The following is a 21,061-nucleotide window of genomic DNA, read 5'->3' on the forward strand; positions in this document are numbered from 1 at the left end:
ATAAACAAAATTTCTCAGCATAAATATCAAAACAAAGGACAATATTAAGAGAATGTAAGCTGAGCTCTGTGTTGTTCTAGCAATAAGTAATTTCCATTCATAAATGCATGAACTAGTAGAAAAAATACCAACCCCACCAGTCCTATTAAGAGAGACATTCTCAGTAATATTTTCATGGTCACACTTAATGATTATTCATTTAAAACTGTATTTATTATTTTAATCAATTGTGTACTACTGACCATTTTAGCAATAACTCAATCTAGAAGAAGTTAATTAACACTTAGAGTCTTATGGTTCTCAAGGGAAATTTTTTTTAATTTGTTTTAATCATCATGTAGTAATTATCCAAATATAAAAGGACATTGAATAAAAATCTTTCAAGCATAAAAAAGCCTTACTTTAGGATTACATACATGGAATAAAAATATAAGTTCAAGGATTAAAAGAAAAGGTGTAAAATCTCCACCCTGTTAAAGAACAACTTGTTGGTGTGTTTTGAAATGGATGATAGTAGGTAGCAGATCACACTGATGTTTAGTTTCTATTGGATGCTTGAAATGTGTGATGTGACAATTTTTCTTTCAAAATGTCAATATTGGCATGCTTGCAATCCCAGTGGCTCAGGAGGCAGAGGCTGGAGGATTATGAGTTAAAAGCCAGTGAGACCCTAAACAACTCAGAGAGACCCTGTCTCTAAATAAAATACAAAATAATGCTGGGGATATGGCTCATGGTTGAGTGCCCATGAGTTCAATCCCTTGTATCCCCTCTTTAAAAAACAACAACAACAACAACAAAAAAACATGTCTATTGTAGAATCTAGGTGGTGAGCATGTGGTGTTCATTGTCTATTATTTCAACTTTTTTATATGCTGGAAAATGTTCATAGTAAAATATCAGGGGGAAAGTTCTAGAGGGACTATTTATTTCATAATTATTTTAGGGCATGGGGGGAAAGTTTGAAGACCACTGGCTTCAACTTACCACCATTTGCTAATGAATCCTTACCTTAAAGTTATAGTTCAAACCTCTGCCCAGAATTTCAAATTTCCATTCCATCTGGATTTCCCACCAAATCTAAAACAGCAGATCCAAAAATGAACATACCATCTTCCCTTTATCAGTTAGGAATATCTTCAACTATAAGTAACAGAACCCAAAGTCAAACACATTAAGGGATATATATGTGTGTGTGTGTGTGTGTGTGTGTGTGTGTGTGTGTGTGTACACACACACACACACACACACACATATCTGGAAATAGATGAAAGCTGATGTTGGTTACATGGTTCAACAGCATCCTGGCTGGCAGGTCTGCAATTTTCTTGTATTTTCCTCTAGTCACAATATTGTCTTAGAGTTTCAGGCACCATGACTGAGTTCAACACAGGAGAAAAAAGAGGAGAAAGGAGGAGCGATGTTAGTGACAATTAATCACAGGCTAACTTCTTTATTATGTCATTATTTAGGATGCCTCTCCCCCACAATTCACACATACATATATATGCACAAACAGACAAAACTCAAACTACACTTAGCTTCAGAATTCAGATTTCAATGATCCAGGTTTTTTCAACTTTCTGCTTTGTTGTCCTCAATGTTATTGGGTCTGTCTTGAGGATAGTACCAAGTTGGAAACAGCTATTTCAAGTATAACATCCAGATTCAATAACTTTGAAAAGAAGAGAGACCATCTGGGCCCCATTAGATACCACTCTATCCCATTTGCCGAAACATCTGTCAGTTTGCTTTCTGAACTAAGTACAAGGAAAAGAGAATTATTTTAGCCTAGTCCTGCCAAAGGTCAGACTCCCCTAAAAAGAGAGGCTTCATTTTTGTGAATGGGGGGATTGGGAGAGTCTAGACTCAAAATCTAAAACTGTTACATTAAGCAGGCAATCATTTGTCTATTACACATGTGCTAAAATCGAAGTGTGAAAGAACAACAGCTTTGCATGTCATAATAAGGGTTCTGTTCCCAGAATATTGAATATAATGTCTAAATAAATATATTTTTGTCTTAGAGATGTGAAATTCAACAATATATATAAATTATAATATCATTATTGTTCATTTAGTTGATTGATTGCATGCCTGCTGGGTAGTAGACACTACTCTTTAGGTTTTTTTCCTTTATAGTAAAACAGAGGTGTCAGATATAGAACTGTGTTTGAAATCAAAGCTTTGCATCTGCATACCTATTAACTTCTATCTTTGTCTCTAGTTCACTGTGTGAGACTTATGCTTACTTACTACAGAATCAGCACTTTCATTTTTCTTTCTTCTACTCATTTTTGTTAATAAAATTCACTAGATTTTTCAAACATGTGTCCAAAGATGCAGATGTAGGCCAAGATGGCAACATGGTGGAGACTGAATGGTTGGCTGATTGAGTACTATATCGAAACAGCTAACCCTTATATTGTACTTACAGTACTTATACTGTACTTACAGTGCAGGCACTGTTCTGGGCACTTTGCAAACATTAACTCATTAATCCTTCCAACAATTCTTTAAGACAAGTACTATCCCCATGTTGCAAGTGAGGAGGAGGGAAACTGAGGCCCTCAGTTTGTGTTGCACATTCAACAGCTACCTGCAAGCTGTGATTTGGCTCCAGCACCCTCCTGACTCACCTCCCCACTGCCTTCACATGGGCTCCTGCTCCACCTGGCTAGCAAAGATTCTCATCTTTTTCCCAGAAAGCTTTGGTCCCTTGCAAACTTTTGCACATGCTACCTGGACTGCTCTTCCTCTCCTCTGAGACTCATTCTTCAAGAAGGGATCAGTCTCACTCTCCTTAGCAAAATCTCTCCTGGCCAATGCAGTGAGGCCAGGGATGCTTGCCCAGCACTTAACTTGTCCTGACACCTTGCTACAATTAATTGCATACAGATCTGTCTCTACAGATATGCAATAGGAGAGCTGACTAACTCCCTCCTTGTTGAGTCCCCAGGGCTTGCTACTATGCCTGGTCTATAATTGGCACTTAGAATGTTGCTAAATTAATGCATAAGCTCCCTGAATTTTACACTTCCCTGTCTCCCCCTCACTGTCTGACACCACACATTGTAGACACTTTAGTCAACGGGAGTGGGGAGCCTGAGTTCCCGCCAGCAACCAAACTTAATAAAAACAAAGCAAAACCAAAACCGCCCCCTTTTTTCCAATCTCCACAACATAATCAAGATCCCGGGAATTTGGATTCATTTCAAGCCCTCTCATCTGTCGTATCTAGCAGGATATGGGGGTGGGAGGAGGATGGGGAGCAGGGCTCCGGGTGGCCGCACCGCGCGCCTTCCCCCAGTTCTTGCCTATTAAGGTAAGAACCCTCGGAGAGGCGCGGGGCGGGGGCAGGGGGCGGGGGCAGGAGGGAGGGTCCCCTGCAAGCCGCCTCTGCGGCCTGTGAGCTTACAGGGCGCCGCGGGACCACCGCCCTGGAAACTCCGCCGGGTGCTCCACCACGGGTCCTGCCATCTCTTCTACCTGAAGCCACCTTCCTAGGTTTCCATAGCCACCGAGGCCGCGACCTAGGTGTCATCCATCAAGAAGGGCCTCAAAGGCGTCTAGGCACTGGGCGCTGATTAGATGGGGCCCGCTTCCCTGGCGGACGTTCTATCGTCGCAGATGCTGGGACAGCCGCCCGGGAGCGGGGACCCCAGGGAGGGCAGGAAGGTAGTCTCCGCGGCAGAATGAAAGCAGGGAGTCCCTGGGAGGAGGGATCCGCACCCTCGCGGCGTCCCTGCCCGCCTCCCCTCCCACTCGCCAGCTGGCCGCTCCGGGTCCCCGCAGGCCCCGCCCCCAGGCCCCGCCCGCGGCCCGCCCCCTCGCCCCTCCCTGCCGGCGCCCGCCGCTCCCCGGGCTCGCGGCGCGGGCCTGGGGACTCGGGAGCCCGCCGCCTGGGCCACAGCATGGGGCGCTTCCGCGGGGGCCTGCGGTGCATCAAGTACCTGCTGCTCGGCTTCAACCTGCTGTTCTGGGTGAGACCCGAGCCGGCAGGCCCAGCAGGGCAGGGGGACTGGCGGCGGGCGCGGGGCCGGGGTCTCGGGGGAGCTGACCGCCGGGCGTCCGAGCCGGCTCCGGGAGAGGGCAGGGTGCTCCAACGGCGGAGGCGAGAAGGCAGACAAAGACGAGGGGGACGGATGGAGGGGGAGGGAACGGAAAAAAAGAGAAGGTTGAGCCACGGGAACCGGTAAGAAGCGGAGACACCGGGCGGCTCTAACCCGGGAGGAGCCCCTCTGCCTCGGTTTTTATCTCCGGGCGGGTGACGCCAGGTGCGGGGACCCAGCCACTCCTCACCTCCTGAGGGCTCCCGGCGCCGGCGGTCCGCGCTCCCCTCCAGCTTCCCAAGCACACACACACCCCCTTCTCGCTCTGCCTTTCCGCGGGAGCCCGGTGGCCTGGCCAGTGGGTTGGGAGGGAAACCCCTGCCCTAGGGGGCTGCCTGTGGGGTTCCACCCCATCCAGAGTGTGTGGACACACCACCTGCCTCTGAGGATTTCTTTAGGAAATTGGGGGTAGGAATGAAAATTGTGGGGGTGGGGAAGGATCATCCTTTTTCTAGGCATTATGACAGGGTCCTAGTGAATGAGGAGGTGGGAGTGCTCTTTAGGGAAGGATGTTGGGGGCACTGAGGGGCTTCCAAGAGGCAGCAGCATCTCCCCACAGTTCCCTGTCCGCAGCTAAATTCTAATGCTAATGGAGATGATCTCATTCAACTTTGCAGGGTTTTATGGAGCTGACAACAATCCGGGAATTAGTAGTTCACAGAGAGATAAGACTGTGACCCTTGTCTTCTAGATTATTAGAGAATGGTTAGGGCTCTACCATCCTTAGCCCCCTGGATACTCAGCCCCAGGTCCTGGAGAATTCTGAGAAAGGTCTGAAAATTGTCTTCTGCACGGTCCCTCTTGGGCTTTCTTAATGGCCACCCATAGTAACTGCTCAGATAGACCCCTAGTGAAAATATAGGTCCTGCTTTGGGTGAAGAGGTTTTTAGAGGGCCGAGGGAGCAGGAGGGGCTTAGGTGCTTTGAAACCATTTGCTCTGTGGAGGTTGCTTCCCATGACTGCAAGTAATTAATTATTGAATAATGGGCCCAGTTTGTGTCTGCCAACCCATTAGCCCAGACGCCTGGGTGACTCCAACAACTCCAAGCTCTTCCAAGTAGCCATCTTCAGCATCTTTCAGCAATGGAATGTGTGGAGGAGGTACCCAGGAACAGCCCCTGCATTTTAAAGATACATGTGACTTTTGTACACCTGGACATTGATATTCAGCATACTATAAGGAGGAACATTTCTCGAGGCCCTTACTTTGTATTTTTTAGTAGGCTGGCTTAATTTCCATCTCCGATAATTAATTATAGATGTCATTGCTTCAGTGGCACCTTTCACTCTCACTGCTTACAAATTCAAAAGAAGTTTATAGCAGTCTGAATAGAAGTTCTTAAACTGGGTTCAGTTCTTATTAAATGCTTGAAGCTGTGCCAGCCTTTCCAGGGATAATTGGAAGCATTTATTGAGTGTTTTCCATGTGTCAAGGACAGGACTAAGCACATTACCTTCATTATCACACCTCATCTTCATGGCAATACTGATGTGCATCGTATTATCCCCGTTTTTACAAATGAGGAAACTGAGATTCAAACAGATTAATTTGCCCAAGATCACACAGCTAGCAAGAGGCAAAGATGGATCTCAAACTCTGCCTACTTGCTTTTAAAAAGTGTGGTAATTCAGTTAACCAGTGGTTTTCAAAAGTGTGGCTCCTGGACCAGCAACATCAGCATCCCTTGGAAATTGGTCATAAATGCACATTCTCTGCCCATCCTGAACCTGCTGAATCAGAAACTCTGGAAGAGGGACCCAGCAATCTATTTTAACAGACCACCCAATTCTGACCCATGTGCAAGTTTGAGAGCTACTATTAAATAATGACTAAACAAATAATAAATAAGCACTAGTAACTGCAAACACTGTTTCCTAAGTAGCTAATCTACTTGAGGAAACAAGATCAATGCATATAGAACAACAACTGCACCCCCCCCCCCCCGGAAAAAAAGAAAAGTTCAGTATATAATCAAGTGACAAATTTCACACCATTGACCATTAACACAGAAAGGAAGGGAAGTAGCAGCAAAGCAAAGTTTGAGTCCCTCCCTGTGTTAGCCACTGAGGTCATATATGGCCTTTGGTATATATGTTCTGACTAAGGTGTTCAGAGAAGGGATCACAGTAACATTAAGGAGGCTGCAAAGTATTCTGAAGAAGGAGACATTAAGGCAAAGGTGAGAAACCAGCGTCACCAGCTGAGATGCAGAGCAAGGGGCATGTGAGCCACCATCTATACGAAGAAGCCATCAGGCTTAAGGGCAGAGATCCAAGCAGAGTATGCTTGAGCAAGTTATTTTTACTTCTCAGCTTGATTTATCATTTGTATGAGTGGAGAAATAGAGTTGTTGAGAGCATTAAAATCAAATATGTTAAGTATCCAGCCTCACCTTTTATGAGCCTTATACATAGTTAGTGCTCAAAAAGGTTAATAATTATTTTTATTAGTAAGTGCCTGGCACATAGGAAGCATTCAACATAAAGCTCTTTCCCCTGATTCCTTTAATATTGGCGAACAGTAAACATGTGTGCCAAATGACTTCCAACTTGTCATCATTTGGGAATAACTATACATTATCTTCTTAATGTGTACTGGTGGATTTTCCCTACTAGAACTTAACAGCACTGAGAGCAGGAATTTCTTTTTCTTCTGTTTTGTTCACAGATGTATCCTCAGCATTTAGAATAGTGTCCAACATATAGGAGGCACTTAATAAATATCTGTAGAGTGAATTAATGAAGCTGCATTAATCTCAGGTTAGAAAACTGAGTATGGATTTCTGATTTACATAATCCGTTGTCAACTGGACCTATCTCTGCCTGCTCATCATTACCTGGCTGCTGTTCAGACTGAGCCCAGTAGGGAAGTATGGGGACCTTTCTCTCTTTCAATTCCACAGGGCTGCAGGGGGCAGGGGACAGGGTTGTGCAACAGCAGCAAGTAGAGGCCATCTTCCCGTGTTTGTGCCGCACAACCAACACAAAAGGGACAAACTGAAACCAGTGCCTTATGCCCGACAGGGAAGAACGGAATGGATTAAGTTATTTAGATATCTACCTCCATTGTCATAGAAGGAACCTGATTCTAGAAAAGCCCCACCCTAGTTTCTGAAGTTGTTTTTTCCTAGTTGGAGGGCTTTTCCTGGAAGGACAGGCTTCAGCTGTGACTTAAGAGTGTAACATTGACACACACACCCTTAGATGTCTGCCCTTCTGAGGTATAAGGTCCCCTAGATGACAGCATTTTGGGTCCTGTCAGAAATTGACCGGAGGGCAGGCATAGAGGTTTTCTGAGCTGCAATTTGACAGCTAGATTTGTAACCTCCTTCAGGGCAGCTGGGTTTAAGCTCCCCTCGGCTGTGCTCCTGGTTTTCTAAACATTCAGCTAGATCTTGCCAGAGCCTGCAGTGCCTGGCCCAGGGCCACCGCCTGGATTCTTTTTAAAGTAAAAGTAAAGCCTACCCATTAACTCTACTCAATTAATTTCTGATATCATGGTTGATGTCTACCACGAAACCCCTCCCAACATCTGTCAGGTCTAAATTCAGGCTCTGCAGTCAGATAGCTCAGTATTTTCCTGTGCCTTTCATTGAAATCACCTTTGGTTTTTGTTTTTTTTTTTTTCCTCCGTTGCATAGCAATATAAATAAAACACCACAACCCACCCAGCCACACATGTTGGTTTAAAGAAAAACCTGGGCGCTGTTTATTCCTTGGTTTATTGTTGTCTGCTCAGCGTTTTCCTATCATTGTGCTGTAATGAGTGGCTCACTGTCCCTGTCCAACAGGAAGCCAGGCAGTTCTTTGTTGAAAGCCAGATGCCATATATGGCAAGTTTGAAGTTTCTCTCCTTTCCTTCTCACCATTACTAATGCAGCTTTGGGTTTGCACTTGGTGATACCTAACAGGTGCTTGTAGGAAAGATAGTGTTTCTTTGGCTTGGGAGTAAAAGAAGCTTGGATCCAATGAATCTTACAGAGGTGGCCTCCTCCACTTCCCCAAATATGTCAAATAGTACTTTAGAGAAATCACCTGTTGGAGAAACTGGTTTAAAAAAAGAAAAAAGAAAAAAAGAATGTACCCTTTGGAGTCCACAGAAATGCTAGACCATCCCAGAAAACAGCTCAGCCTCACTGTAGGATAGTCTTCATTCCTGATTTCTGTCAAGGTGAGAAGACAGCAGCAGAGAGTCAGCCCCCACCAGTGTGGATCAGAGGGACCTAGTGCTGCTAGGAGGTCAAGGAGTCTACAGTAGGGTCAGTCTGGGAAATCCAGAGCTGTAGTTACAGTGTCCTGGTAGACCTCGGGCAGGTCTGCCCAGCATGGCTATTCAGATCCAGGAATTCAAAGCTTGGAAGGTGTAGATTGGCACCACACTGCCTGACTATTTTCCTAGCTCTGTTGTTTAACCTCTTTGAGCCTCAGTTTTTCTCCTCTGTGAAACAGGCATGATGAAGTACTCACTTCAGTCTGATCTTTGTGCAAATAAAATGAGTTAATACATGTAAGGTCCTCAAGTATGGCACATCCCCCCATACATAGTAAATACTCCGTAATATAAGATATGAGTGACAGTTGAATACTAGAGATACAAGTGAGAAAGTAGAATCCAGACTCCATGAGACCCATAAAAGTAAGGAGAAGCAAGAAGGTGTCCCATGTCCAACCAATCAAAGTGCCAAGAGTCTTACCTTACCAAAGGTGTGGAGTCAAAAGGAGAGGGTCCCTCCTCTGTAATCCATTCAGTCAGCAAGCCTGTGCTGAGCTCCTGCTGTGTACCTGACACCCTGCCAAGTGCTGGCAGCTCAGAGATATCCTGGATCAGGAGGCACTTGTGCCTTTCTGTAGCCTCCATTTTGTCCTTGATTGTCTCTTGTTCTCTCTCAGGTCTCAGCACCTAGTAGAGGTTCATCACGGCTTCAGCTGACAGGGCTGTGCACACTGACCTTAGAGCAGAGCTGTTTGTTGTCTGCCCTGCCTCTGTGCCTTTGGAGCCCAAGAGGGGGCATGGGAAAGCTTTGGGGGTCAAGAGCCTCTTAGACATGGATGTGCATAGACCATCCCAGACCTTGTTCAATTACATATTCTGATTCAGTAGGTCCGCATCTCTAAACAAGTCCCCAGCTCTAGGACCACATGTGAGAACCTCTGTTTCAGATGTGACCTGAAGAGGTCAGAGACCCACCAGATGCCCTCACTTCTGGTTGGGGCAGGGAGCTCCTTCTTCTTGGCTTGCTCTTGGCAGTGCTTTTAATTCCAGTTACCACTTTACCACGGCTGTTTTCAGGTTCTTTTTTTTTCTACACTAATCCTTGACGGTTTCTGGAATCACCATCTTCCATTGCCTTTTACTGTGTTACTCTAGAACGTCATCCGTGAAGTCTCTTGGTGCTCCAGCCGTGTGCCACAAAAGAGAACATTACCTCCATCCGCCCAATGTTAATATTGACAACGTCACAACCAACAGTGTGCCTTTTTTTCTAAAGCAAGTGATATTATACATGTTTCTAAAGCAAGTGATGTTATACTGATCGTTGAAACAAATTTTGTCATGGTCACCAAGCGGCAAAAGGAATCAAGAGAATGAGGCCAGTAAGACAGGGATATCCAATGGACTGAGAGCACATCTTACAGATGAGTGGGGTTTGCCTTGGCCTACATTTTCATCCTCTTTGGCTTTGATTAGGAACAAAATAACAATACTAATGAACATTTATATGATGTTTAGTTTACAAAATGCTTTCACATCCATTATCCCATATGATTGTGAATCACAGCAATCCCATGGAACTGTATAACTGCCACCATCTTACAGATATAGAAACTGAGTCAGGCAGAATAGGTTGAATGTCCCACGTCTTCTGATTCTAAATCCCATTTTCCTCCCACTGTAGTAAATTTGGGGACAAGTGTAATACACAGCATAAGAAATGATACTGGCCTGGAAAGTGTAAAGTCTGTGAGCAGGGTCATTAAATCCAATGCCAAATTTAGTTTTGATGTATTCCAGAAATGCAGGTGTGAAAAGATGGATAAAATACCCTGACATAGGGCAGAAGCAAGAGAAACTTTGAGACCACTAACCAATCATTTTAAAACAGAAGAAAAATAAGATGGAAATTGAGAGTGTGCATCAAGAGACAATTTCATAAATTAATTTAAGCAGAAAAAAACTTGAAGGATAGGAAGCACTATATAAATGTAAGCTATGTACTAAATGTCCTCTTAAGCACATTTCTATATGAGCATTTTTAATCCTCACAATAATCTTATGAGATAAAAGCTGTTATCATGCCCAGGTTCTATATGAGGAAACAGAAGTACAGAGAGTGTAAGAGACTTATGCAGGACTCAGAGCTGGCCAGTGGCAGAGCGGGGTTTTGATGTGTGGCTCCAGAGTACATGCTCTTAACCACTCCAAGTCTAAAGGCTAAAACTTGGACACGAAGGTGACTTCTAGACACTCAGTTCAGTGGCTGTGCTACTGAGCATGTGCAGCTATTTAAACTTAAATCAATTCAAGTTAAGTAAAATGTAATTTCATTTCCTCAGTCCCACTGAACACATTTCAAGTGTTCAATAGCCATTGGTGGCTGGTGGCTACCATATTGGATGGCACAAATAGAGAACATTTCCATCACTGGAGAAATTTCTGTTGGACAGCTCTAGCCTAAATAAAATTATTTTCCTCTCACAAAGACATATTTTTTCCCTTATTGGGTTTTAATTAAAACTAGAGAAAAGAGGAAATAGCGTCTGTAAAGGGCTACTGGTGTTCTGGTACAGATAGTTCAGAAAACTCAAGGGAACTTCAGCTGTCTTGGAGAGTGGGAGCATAGTGCCAACCAACATCAAAAGATGGCAGACAACTAAGTTTCTGGTACCATGGGACTAAGATCAAGTTTGGGGTCTGAATGTAACATTAGTGAGTCTATCAAGGTAATAAGACTAAGTGCTGGGCCCTCACTGTTCCAGTGTGTAACATGAACTTAGTTAAACCTTTAAGAAGATACTATGACTCTTTCTGCTCTGCAAATGAGGAAGCTGGGGGTAACAGAGGATAAGAGGTTTGCCCAAGGGTCACAGGACTCGTGAGTGCAGAGCCTGATTCAATCTAGTTGGCGAGAACCCCCGTTTTGACCACAGTAATTCCCCTGTGCCACAGCGCTGTCTGTACATGTGACATATTTGTTACCCATGTCCGAGCATCAGTTATTCAGTATGAACACTCAGAAGAAGTAAAATTAGATGAGCAGGTGGTAGATTTTCCAAAACATAGGCCAAGCTCCACCCTCTCCATTGTGATGGCAATTGGAAATGAACCATCTTGTAAACAGGGGACAAGGGAATTGAGCAGGGATGACAAGCCCCCCAACAGGGGCAGTGTGGGGTTGGGGATGCATAGGAATCTGCTGTCACTCAGACCCAAAGCCAATTTGTTCTCCTTCCACGTGCCAGAATCTGCCTGTAACTCCGTGAACGGGCCATGCTATACCTTCCTGACCTCAAATAGGCTCTGGTAAAATTAATGTTAAGAAAATTATCCATAGAACACCAACCTGGGCTTCCATGATTTCTACTAGCTTCCATCCAAGCTAACATTTTCCTAAATGAAGTGTTTTGACACTCATTTTGCTGTATAGAGAACACTGTAATCATATGCAGTGTTCATATGCCCCTCCTCTCACCATATTCCTGAGTTCTACCTGAAATATTTCTTTCTGCCATTATTTCTCTGTAACAATTAAAACTGGATAAATATTATTCCTATTGATCAATATTTAAGAAATCTTTCAATCTGCTCAGAAGTAGTCCTTTCAAACACCTGGAAGAATTTTACACTGAAACATAAATATTAATTAATGTCTTTGCTTATATAAAGCATCATATAGATGAGATGACATGTCTGTATAGGTGAGTGGTCATTTTGGGCCCCCAAGATAAATGTGTAATAGAAGGGTGAGCCTAGGATAAGACCCAGATGGATGGGTCTTATCTATTAGAAGGCAATACAGAGAACTTAGAAAAGAGCATTTTTGTCTATTCTACCCATAGTTACTCCTCCCGAGGAGGTAAGGCCGACACTAAGTTTAATTCACTTCTGTGACCTGGTGGATCGGATTTTAGACTTGTGTATATTTAACCTTCACTTGATAAAACCATCTGCTCACCGGATCATTAGCTTGTAGTCTGTGACATTCATTTTTGCCGTCTAGAGAAAATTAAGCAGCCATCAACATCAACATTCTCATAATTCTTGCTGTTTCATCCTCTCCTACTCCTTTCCCCTGAATTTCTTTTAAGATAAAAGGTGTTGTGTGTAACCACCACATAAACACATTGTCCACCATCCAGAAGTGAATTATCTGCTTTATGGTTCACAGAAAACTTTCCACCCCGGGGTTATTTTGCTTCCCCGCAGCACTTTTAAACTGCTTCCTCGAAAAACAGTTGATCCAGGCAAGTTAACTTTATAAAAACCTCAACAAACAGAAGAACATGTGTTTGGCACCAATAGATAGCCCGGAGGTGAATAGAACACTCCTGATTCTATGGGGCTTCTACCAGCCCAGAGAACGAATTAAGCATTGACTGATCATGAAATGTACTCTTACCTGAAAGAAGTCTTTCTTACCGAAATTTCTATGAAGAAAATAGTAGGGGAAATCTGGCACGCTGATACCTTAAGGAGCTGCTGTGTATTTCCGGACAATCAGAGGCTTCTCACCATCACCTGCAGTCCTGGTCCTGCTCCAGTTCCCCCTCACCTGGTCCTGATGTTGAGGTCAGGGCAGCAAGTTCCCTCAGGGGCATTTGGTGTAAATGTCATATGACATTCAGCTCTCGTATTTTTTTGTTTTTTTTTTTTTCTGATAAAATCCTTGATTTTGAGAAAGTGCCATCTAAATCCTGGTCCTGCTTTCAGGGCATAATAAGATGAAAGTCTTGGGAGCCAGTTTTCCACTTTGAGAAAATTAGTATCATCTTCTAAAGCAAATGTGCTTCTGACATCTGCCTGCTAAAAGGCGGAGGCTGCATTACCCTCATGGCATCATAATGGGGTTTCAATCAGATCAAATATCGTGAGTGAGTGCTCATTATAGTTCCATCTAGGATGATAATTGCCACCGAGAGCAAGTATTAGCTTGAAAGCATTTAATGAAAACCCTAGGATGAAAGTGTCATTTCCAACTTTTGTGTGACTTCAGCCCAAAGAAGAGAGTAACAAACAAACTGGGTTGCATGTGCCCATGGCTTCATCCTGGAGAAGCAAGAGAACAGGATTGGTTTTGTTTATTCTTTCATTCTCATGCAGCGTGTGGTGTGTGTGTTGCTATCATCGTACGCAGTGTTCATATGCCCCTCTTCTTGCCACTAACAGAGATGCATAGATCTACTCTACCATGTCACTGAGGCTCAGGGGAACAGAACTGAGGCTACATACTCCGATTTGGTTTTCTTGGTCCATGGGTGACTGTTTTGCTGCGTGTATATTCAACCTCGTGTTCACTCGGTGCCTTCCAAGGAATCTGCAGTGTTTCCCCCGTGCAGATGAATTTGAAAAGAGGCCTTTGTGAAGTCTTCCCTTGGAGAGCTGTGAGGGAGGTTGTTCCCAATTGCTCCTGTCAGCCTGTCTTAGTCAACTTGGGATGACGTTAAAAAAGAAGAGAAAGAAAGAAATACCTGGCCCTGTGTTCGATCTATAGCACCAAACGGAGGGAAAGGTGGGGAGAAAGACTTGGTGGCTTAAATAACAGAAACGTATGCCTTACAGCTCTGGAGGTTGAAGTCTGAGGGCAGGGTGGCAGCATGGTCGGGTCTCATGAGGACCCTCTCCTGGTGTGCTGGTGGTGCCTTGTCGCTGCATCTTCAATGGCAGAGAGAAAGAAAGCAGCCTCTCTGGTGTCTCTTCTCATAAGGGCCCTAGTCCCACCCTCATGACCTCATCTGATTCTCTCCCAAAGGCCTCATCTCCAAATATCACCGCACTGGGAGGTAGGGCTGCAGTGTGTGAATCGCGGGGTGAGGGGTCGCAGTTCCATCCACAGCACAGCCTAAGTGGTGTCTTTTGTAGGTCTTCTGCTCCTTCGTTGACATATGTCATATGTCAGTTGACAGAATGGGAGCCCATTCTGCAAGACAAGAGGAAGGGGTTTGTACTACAGCAACACAGCTCCCATCCCTGCCCTCACAGAAATCAGGGCTTTTTTAAAAAAAATTACTGAAATGTTTAAATAGAAATGGTTGCATGTGCTATGAAAAAAAGACAAATAACTAGGCTAGGGTAGTCTTCCCCAAGTGACAGGAAAGCCGAGCGCTGAGTGGGTGTCAGTCTGGTAGGGGAGGGAGGAGAGCATTCTGTCTCAGGAAACGGCAAGAGCAGTGGCTTCCAGTGGAAGAAGGAACTGAGACTGTGGATTAGCGCCTCTGAGGATCATTCTTTGGTCTGGTACCTAGATATAAGCATATGTGCTATCTAGAACTGTCTCTGGGGGTGCTTTTGACCCAGAAAGGAGGTTTACTGCTCACCAGCAGTACCATGCATTTGCTGTTTGTGATCCACGTTGGCCTGTGTCCAGGAGGGGAAGGCTGGGCAGACAGGAGGAGCCAGGTCCAGGGAGTGGTCTCTGCGTTTTTGCATCCCAGCACTACCCGTCTCCAGCTGGACTACCACAGGGGACCTTTTTTGTTTTTAAGTGAAAAAACTATATCCTCACGATAGGCCCTTTTATCAGCAAGCCCAGGAAAGTGAAAATAAATGCAGTTAAAATAAAGGTGAAATCCATAAACAAGTTTTGCTTTATGCTAAATGGCTTAGTTTTTTCAGATAGCCATGACTTACAGGAAACTCTGCCCATCCACTTTGCTTTAAAATTCTTTAAATCCGTCTTCAGTCCTCTCTTCTGTTTCTTTAGTTTTAGAATACAAACATGTCTTCTCTAAAGACATGTGCTTACAATTTGCAATTTTGTGTCCCTCAAACACTCTGGAAAATGGTTAGCTACTGGAATAACTTACCCAGGAAAATCTGGCGAGCCCCTCTTTAATGGCTTAGGTTTGTACACCACTGTTCCTTTCACTGCATTCTTCTCGCCTTTTTTGGTTTTTGTTTTTTCTATTTTATGTTTTTAAGTAGTGGGCACACTTTTGCCCTCAGACCTCATTTCATCACATTTTTTAGTGCCTTCTGCACAACTGGTCCTCAGAAAAGGAGAGATGACTGAAGAAATGATGTTATCTGGCGTTTTCTTGTGTGCATTCTAGTAGGCTGGGCCTGTGATTGGATCCTCACCTGCAGGACTAGGTTTTTACCAAAGCCTCCAAATAGCTTTCCATGAGTCCCTGAGAACCCCAGGAGAAGGACTGGTTCTTCGTCAACTCTGAGTCCTAGGCTCCTGGCTCACAGTCATGCTCAATAAGTGTTTTGGTTTTTAATGATTAACATGAAGGTCCAACTCATTCTGCGGTATGAAAAAGCCTGTTCCTACAAAACAATATTTCTGGTTGTCATTCTCTCAAAGGCCCTAGGCATGGTACTGGCCCTAGAAGGAGGCCTCAGCAAAGTTCTTCAAATGGTATGGTGAACTCTTTCTGGTCCTCTCAGCTGTTAGCTTCACTCCCTAGTGTTCTCTCTCTCTGGTCCACAGTCACTCAGGCCTTTATCTTTGGCTCCCTGCTGTATCAGGCACCCAAGCAAAATTCATGCTCCTGACTGTTCCCATCAAAAGAAGGGTCTCCATCCCTTCTTCACTCAAGGCTCTGGGGCTTCCCAAGATGATACAAAGGTAGGCAGAAGCCCTGTGTCCCAGCTGCCCCCAGCTGCCCCAGCTTCCTGCTGAAGCCCAGACTCTGGCCTCCCCCCAGACTCTTTCCCCAGCCCAGCATCAGGGTAAGGAAAAAATGAAGCCCTGTGTGTAATACATCAAAAGTGGACAACTGCTGCACACTGGTGGTTGTGCTTTGCACCATCCCTTGGCCGTGCGCACGCTCTCCCTCTTCAGCTCGTTCCCTGCCTCATAGTGCATTTATGACTTCATGTTGATTATCTTCCACGTTGGATTGTGATCCCCACCTTTTTCGTTGTTTCCCTGATGCCAAGCACAATAGCTAGCCTAGATCAGAGTTGATTCCCGCTGAATAAACACTCAAGGAAGAAAGAGAGGAAGTGAAAGCAGACGAGGGTAGGGGCAAGAGAAGAAAAGAAGAAAGCCCCACTCAGGGCCGTGGATGGCCTCTCGTTCCGTAGCTGTTTTTAACCTTGACCGAGGTGCGGATATGTCTGAATGCAAAAAAAAAAAAAAAAAAAAAAAAAAGGACCGGGATTAAAAGAAGAGAGAATTAGGGCATAGGGGAGTGTTGGCCTACTCGTTTAGGCTTGCAGGGGCTTGCAGGCTTCCCTCAGGGGAGTCCATCTCTTCTGGCTGTATGGAACAGAGAGTAATGAGAACTTGGGGACACCAGATTCACTTACCTTCATGCTGACCGAATGGCAATTGGTGTGAACTTTTGGGGGGCAATTTCTAGTATGTGGTAGACCAGACTAATAAGTCCAGTGAATACAGAGCATTGCATGAGCCTTACAGGATTGGTGAGTTCAAAAGGACCTGCTGTGCCTCTTCCCAAAGCAGTGCTCACTCTGTTTCTCATCGCAATGTCAGCCCTGGCGAGCTCCCTGGCAGCACACTGGGAGGATTCCCCTCCACACAGTGATGACATTCAGCTAAGCCACAATTCCTTGAACCAGGAGGAAACCCGTGTGGTTTGGGGGGTTGGGGCGGGGATGAGCAAGCGCAGATTTTTTCCCCCTTTGCCCGATGGCTTTAAATTGCAACCTCTCTTTTAATTTTCCATTATGCATCAAACACACATCCGTGCCAGAACTGGACAAATGTATTCCGTCTGGAAGGATGATCCCAGACAGCTATAAATTAGAGTTTGTGTACAGAGATTCCAAAAATGTGGCCTCATGGTAGGGTGTCCCTGGGACCAGTCACCTCCTCCACAGTCTGCTTGGTGGCTTCTGGCTTTGGCCTGGCGCCTCTGTCAATAGATTTTTGCTTTGTATTTGGAAACTCTCTTTCCATCAGGCACTGGTAAGGTTGCCTGTCAGGCTTTGCTGGACAACTTGTCCCAGGCAGCCCCCTGACGAGCAGGGACAGCAATTGACGGAGGGCAGCACCCTCTTTCCTGCACAGCAACAGTGAGGTCCTCAAACTGGTTTCCTTCTAAGTTAAAGCACAATAAAAGCATACTCTCCTCACTTTTTTTCTGATAGAAAAAAAAACTACCACGTAACGCTGTTTTAAAACGACATTTTTAAGGTTAAAAGAAAGTCACCTGTAATCTCTCCCTTCGATGATAAATATTATGACTATTTTAACATTTTTAACATGACTTCTTTCCAGGTTTTCAAGCCATGCTACCGTTTTTTTAAAATTCAGCAGTTTTTTCGAGAGCTGGTTGTGCCCAGTTCCTTTAGCTGCCCCTCACACTATTCAATTAGCGCTTTCCTCTGAGGCTGGAAACTGTTAGTTATCCCACATGGGGAGAGTCCAGCTGGTAAAACTCTGCCCTGGACTCCTCCTCACTGAAGTCCTGCAGCGTTTCTCAAGAACCCCGGGGAGGAGGGAATTGGCCCTGGGGGACAGAAGGTGAAGGGGGATAAAGTCCTGATAGAAACCCAGCCAGACAGCACCAGGTCCTTTACAAGCTGCCCACAAGACAGAAGGAACCCGTATGCAAAGGTCTCTGGGCTAACCCTGACTTTGATTTTTCCTTGTTAAACCTCTGCCTCTGTGATTTTCATCCTGTCTTCTTGTCATCAGCCCCCGGCGTGCTTTTCTCTGTTCCTGCAGGGGCAGACTCTGAATTGCTTGTCTGGGGAAAGAGTGGGGCAGCCCAACAGAGACTGGACAGGGTGGCAGCAGCAGGAGGCTATTTTTACATTTCTGCTTATTTTCCCATCATGCCTTGTGCCCAGAAGGTACCCAGTAAATATGCGTTGATTGATTGATACAGTGAAATTTGAGAACACCACGGCAGGAGCCTGCTGGCCTGCAGCAGTGACGGTCCTGCAAAGGCAGAAAGGGCTTCTGGCTTTAATGCTGAGCCCCACGGCAACCTTCAGAGGGGAGGGAGGGAGCCCGGGTGATGACTCTACCAGCTGCTAGCCTGCCCAGCCACCGCCCGTGCCAACCGCCCAGCCTCTCCCCCAGCCGCACAGCACAGACCACGCTGTTTCAGAAAATTATTTTTTCTTCTCTCACTTTCCATGGAAACTCAAAATAGTAACGAAAAAAAAAAAAAGCCAGGTTCCCTACTTCATCCCCAGGAAGGGGCAGGACAGTGACCACCACACAGGACTGGGGGCGAGAGGGTTACAGAGACCTCTGGAATGACATTCTAATTGGAGAGTGTGCCTCATGAGGTGTGGGTGGTGCCTTTTGAAGGTTGGTGCATTTTCCTCTGAGAAAGGCAAGTTCCCCCAGGTCTTGGAGTTCATCTTGCTCTTGGTGACCTGGCACCTGAGACCCAGTCACCTCTCACTGTGATATTGGTGACGAGTTTCAATGAACCAGCAAAGGACAATAAGGCAAGGAGAAGATGCTGCCAGGGGGATGTTGTTAGGATAGTGTTTCTGAGATGCCCTCAGCATGGCATGTGTGCCGCATAACCACTGGGCAGCGGGTGGTGTGGACCCAGTGCTATCATCACACCAGGCCGAGGGGCTTGAACACATGCTTCCACCTCTGTGAGCTTCCCTTTCCTCCCCCATAAGAGATGAAGGGTGGACTAGGTAATGTCAAAGGGGTGAGCCCTTGTCTGTGCCTGCACCTGCTGGCAGGTCTGCACACCCCGTCTTCACTTCCATTGTAAATATGGCGTTGTTTGCCCCGCAGCTGGCCGGGTCAGCCGTCATTGCTTTTGGACTATGGTTTCGATTTGGAGGCACCATAAAGGATTTGTCATCGGAGGACAAGTCCCCGGAGTATTTCTACATGGGTGAGTGACTTGGGCTTCCCTAAGCTTTAGCTCAGGTAGGACAGCTGGGAGACATGGAGCAGAAGCTGCACTTGAGCTTTGGTGGGAGGGGGAGGCGTGGAGGGGCAGGGAAGAGGCAGGAGGAGCCAACAATGGAGCCCCTGTGCTCCACCTGGCCCTCAGTGCTGTGCTTAGGGAGGCAGGTGGACAGGACCTTGCTTCTCCTGCTCCTTCACAGGACCCATTCCTCCACTCTCCAAAGTATAGGAAGGCCGGCGCAGCCAGAAAAGAAGTCTCAAGGAAATGTAATGAAAATTCATTTCAAAGAATTAGAAAACCTCCTCTGTCCCTGGAGGGAAGTGGGTGTACCACAAGTCTGTTATTCACTAGTCCATCCAAGGAGACAGGGTGCCCCTACAGAGTCAGGATTTGATTTTGTGATTTTGTATTTCAACTTGCACCGGAGGAGAATGTAACTCAAAATGAAGAGAGATATTCAAGGTTTGGAGGTGCTGATCCCAGTCCTTCCATGACTAGGGACTGCAGAGAGGAGAGGGGGGACAAGAAGGCTAGCCCTGGAGAAGAGGCATCAGCTCTGCCTCCTGCCAGGAGAAGGAAAGGGGTGAGGAGCATGGGGTGGGGTGCAGCCTCCCACCCAGAGTGAGATGAGCAGAGGAATGCATTGTCACCATGCATTTAGCTCCCTCTGTTTCCAGCCCTCTGCTGGAGCCTTTTCTCATTCTCCAGCTAAGTGGACATGCACTCTAGATTTCAAAAATTCCAAGCCCATTGTCAATGCAAGCGACTCCCGACTCCCGTAACTGACTGGCTGTTTTGAGAACCCCACCAGCCTTAGAGTAAACTTGGATTGCTTGTGGTGACATCTATGCCTGGGGAGAGGGAGGAACCCATACAGGTCTTTGGCTCCAGAGCCTAATAAGAGCAGAATCTCTTTCCCTGAATCTCTTTCTGAAAAGAAAGAGTCCAGGCCCCACTCAGAGCCATGGATGTCCTCATGAAGGACCAAATCATGGCGGCAGGGCCACCTCCTCCACCAAACACCTTCCACGCCCAGAATCATCCTGTGAGGAAACTCGCCATACTGATTACAATACTTACCAAGGAAAGTAGCAGAAAATCTACTAAAGGAATATTACTCAGCAATAAAAGAGCATAAAGTCATGGCATTTGCAGGTAAATGGATGGAGTTGGAGAAGAGAATACTAAGTGAAATTAGCCAATCCCAAAAAACCAAATGCCAAATGTTTTCTCTGATATAAGGAGGCTGATTCATAGTGAGGTAGGGAGGGGGAGCATGGGAGGAATAGAAGAACTCTAGATAGGACAGAGGGGTTGGAGGGGAAGGGAGGGAGCAGGGGGTTAGAAATGATGGCGGAATGTGATGGACACTATTATCCAAAATACATGTATGAAGACATGAATGGTGTGAATGTACTTTGTATACAACCAGAGATATGAAAAATTGTGCTCTATATGGGTAATAAGAATTGTAATGCATTATGCTGTCGTATATAAATTTTAAAAATTAATTTTAAAAAGATGAATATAATAAGGACATTTATGTTTTATGAAATCTTACATATAGTTGTTTTTTTTAAAAAAACACCCAATTATTTTAGGTTACATTAAGAAAAAAAAATGCTGCCAGTTTAATTAGAACATACTATCAAAGATAAATTCTAATCTCAGAATTGTTAAAATGCTTTTTAAAAAAAAAACTCAAAAATTGATGAAATGTGATTAAAGGATTCTGGAGATGGGGAATTTCCAGAGGTAGTTCAGGGCCCAACAAAGTCATCAAGGACCCCGGTTCTTCTCTCTACTCTGCCATCCTCTGCGTGTCCTAAGATGTCCCCTTAGGATTCCAACATAGCTGCAGTGGCTCCAACATTGTGTCCTCAGACAACAACATCCCAACAAGAAAAAAGGAAGTTTCACTTCAT

The 21,061-nt window shown here is 45.3% G+C and overlaps 1 protein-coding gene across 2 annotated transcripts in view; it reads left to right on the top strand.

The window, feature by feature from the left end:
- The first annotated feature begins 3,867 nt into the window (after positions 1-3,867).
- Tspan2 (tetraspanin 2) overlaps positions 3,868-21,061 on the top strand; it is a 45,291-nt gene continuing 28,097 nt past the window's right edge. For both annotated transcript variants that reach the window (XM_076861538.1, XM_076861539.1), the window contains exons 1-2: positions 3,868-3,983; positions 19,016-19,118. In XM_076861538.1, coding sequence (XP_076717653.1) covers positions 3,915-3,983; positions 19,016-19,118 — 172 coding nt within the window. In that variant the 5' untranslated portion in view covers positions 3,868-3,914. The remainder of the gene's footprint in view (positions 3,984-19,015; positions 19,119-21,061) is intronic.

Source organism: Callospermophilus lateralis, chromosome 7 (assembly GCF_048772815.1).
Source record: "Callospermophilus lateralis isolate mCalLat2 chromosome 7, mCalLat2.hap1, whole genome shotgun sequence".
NCBI classification, from domain to species: domain Eukaryota; kingdom Metazoa; phylum Chordata; class Mammalia; order Rodentia; family Sciuridae; genus Callospermophilus; species Callospermophilus lateralis.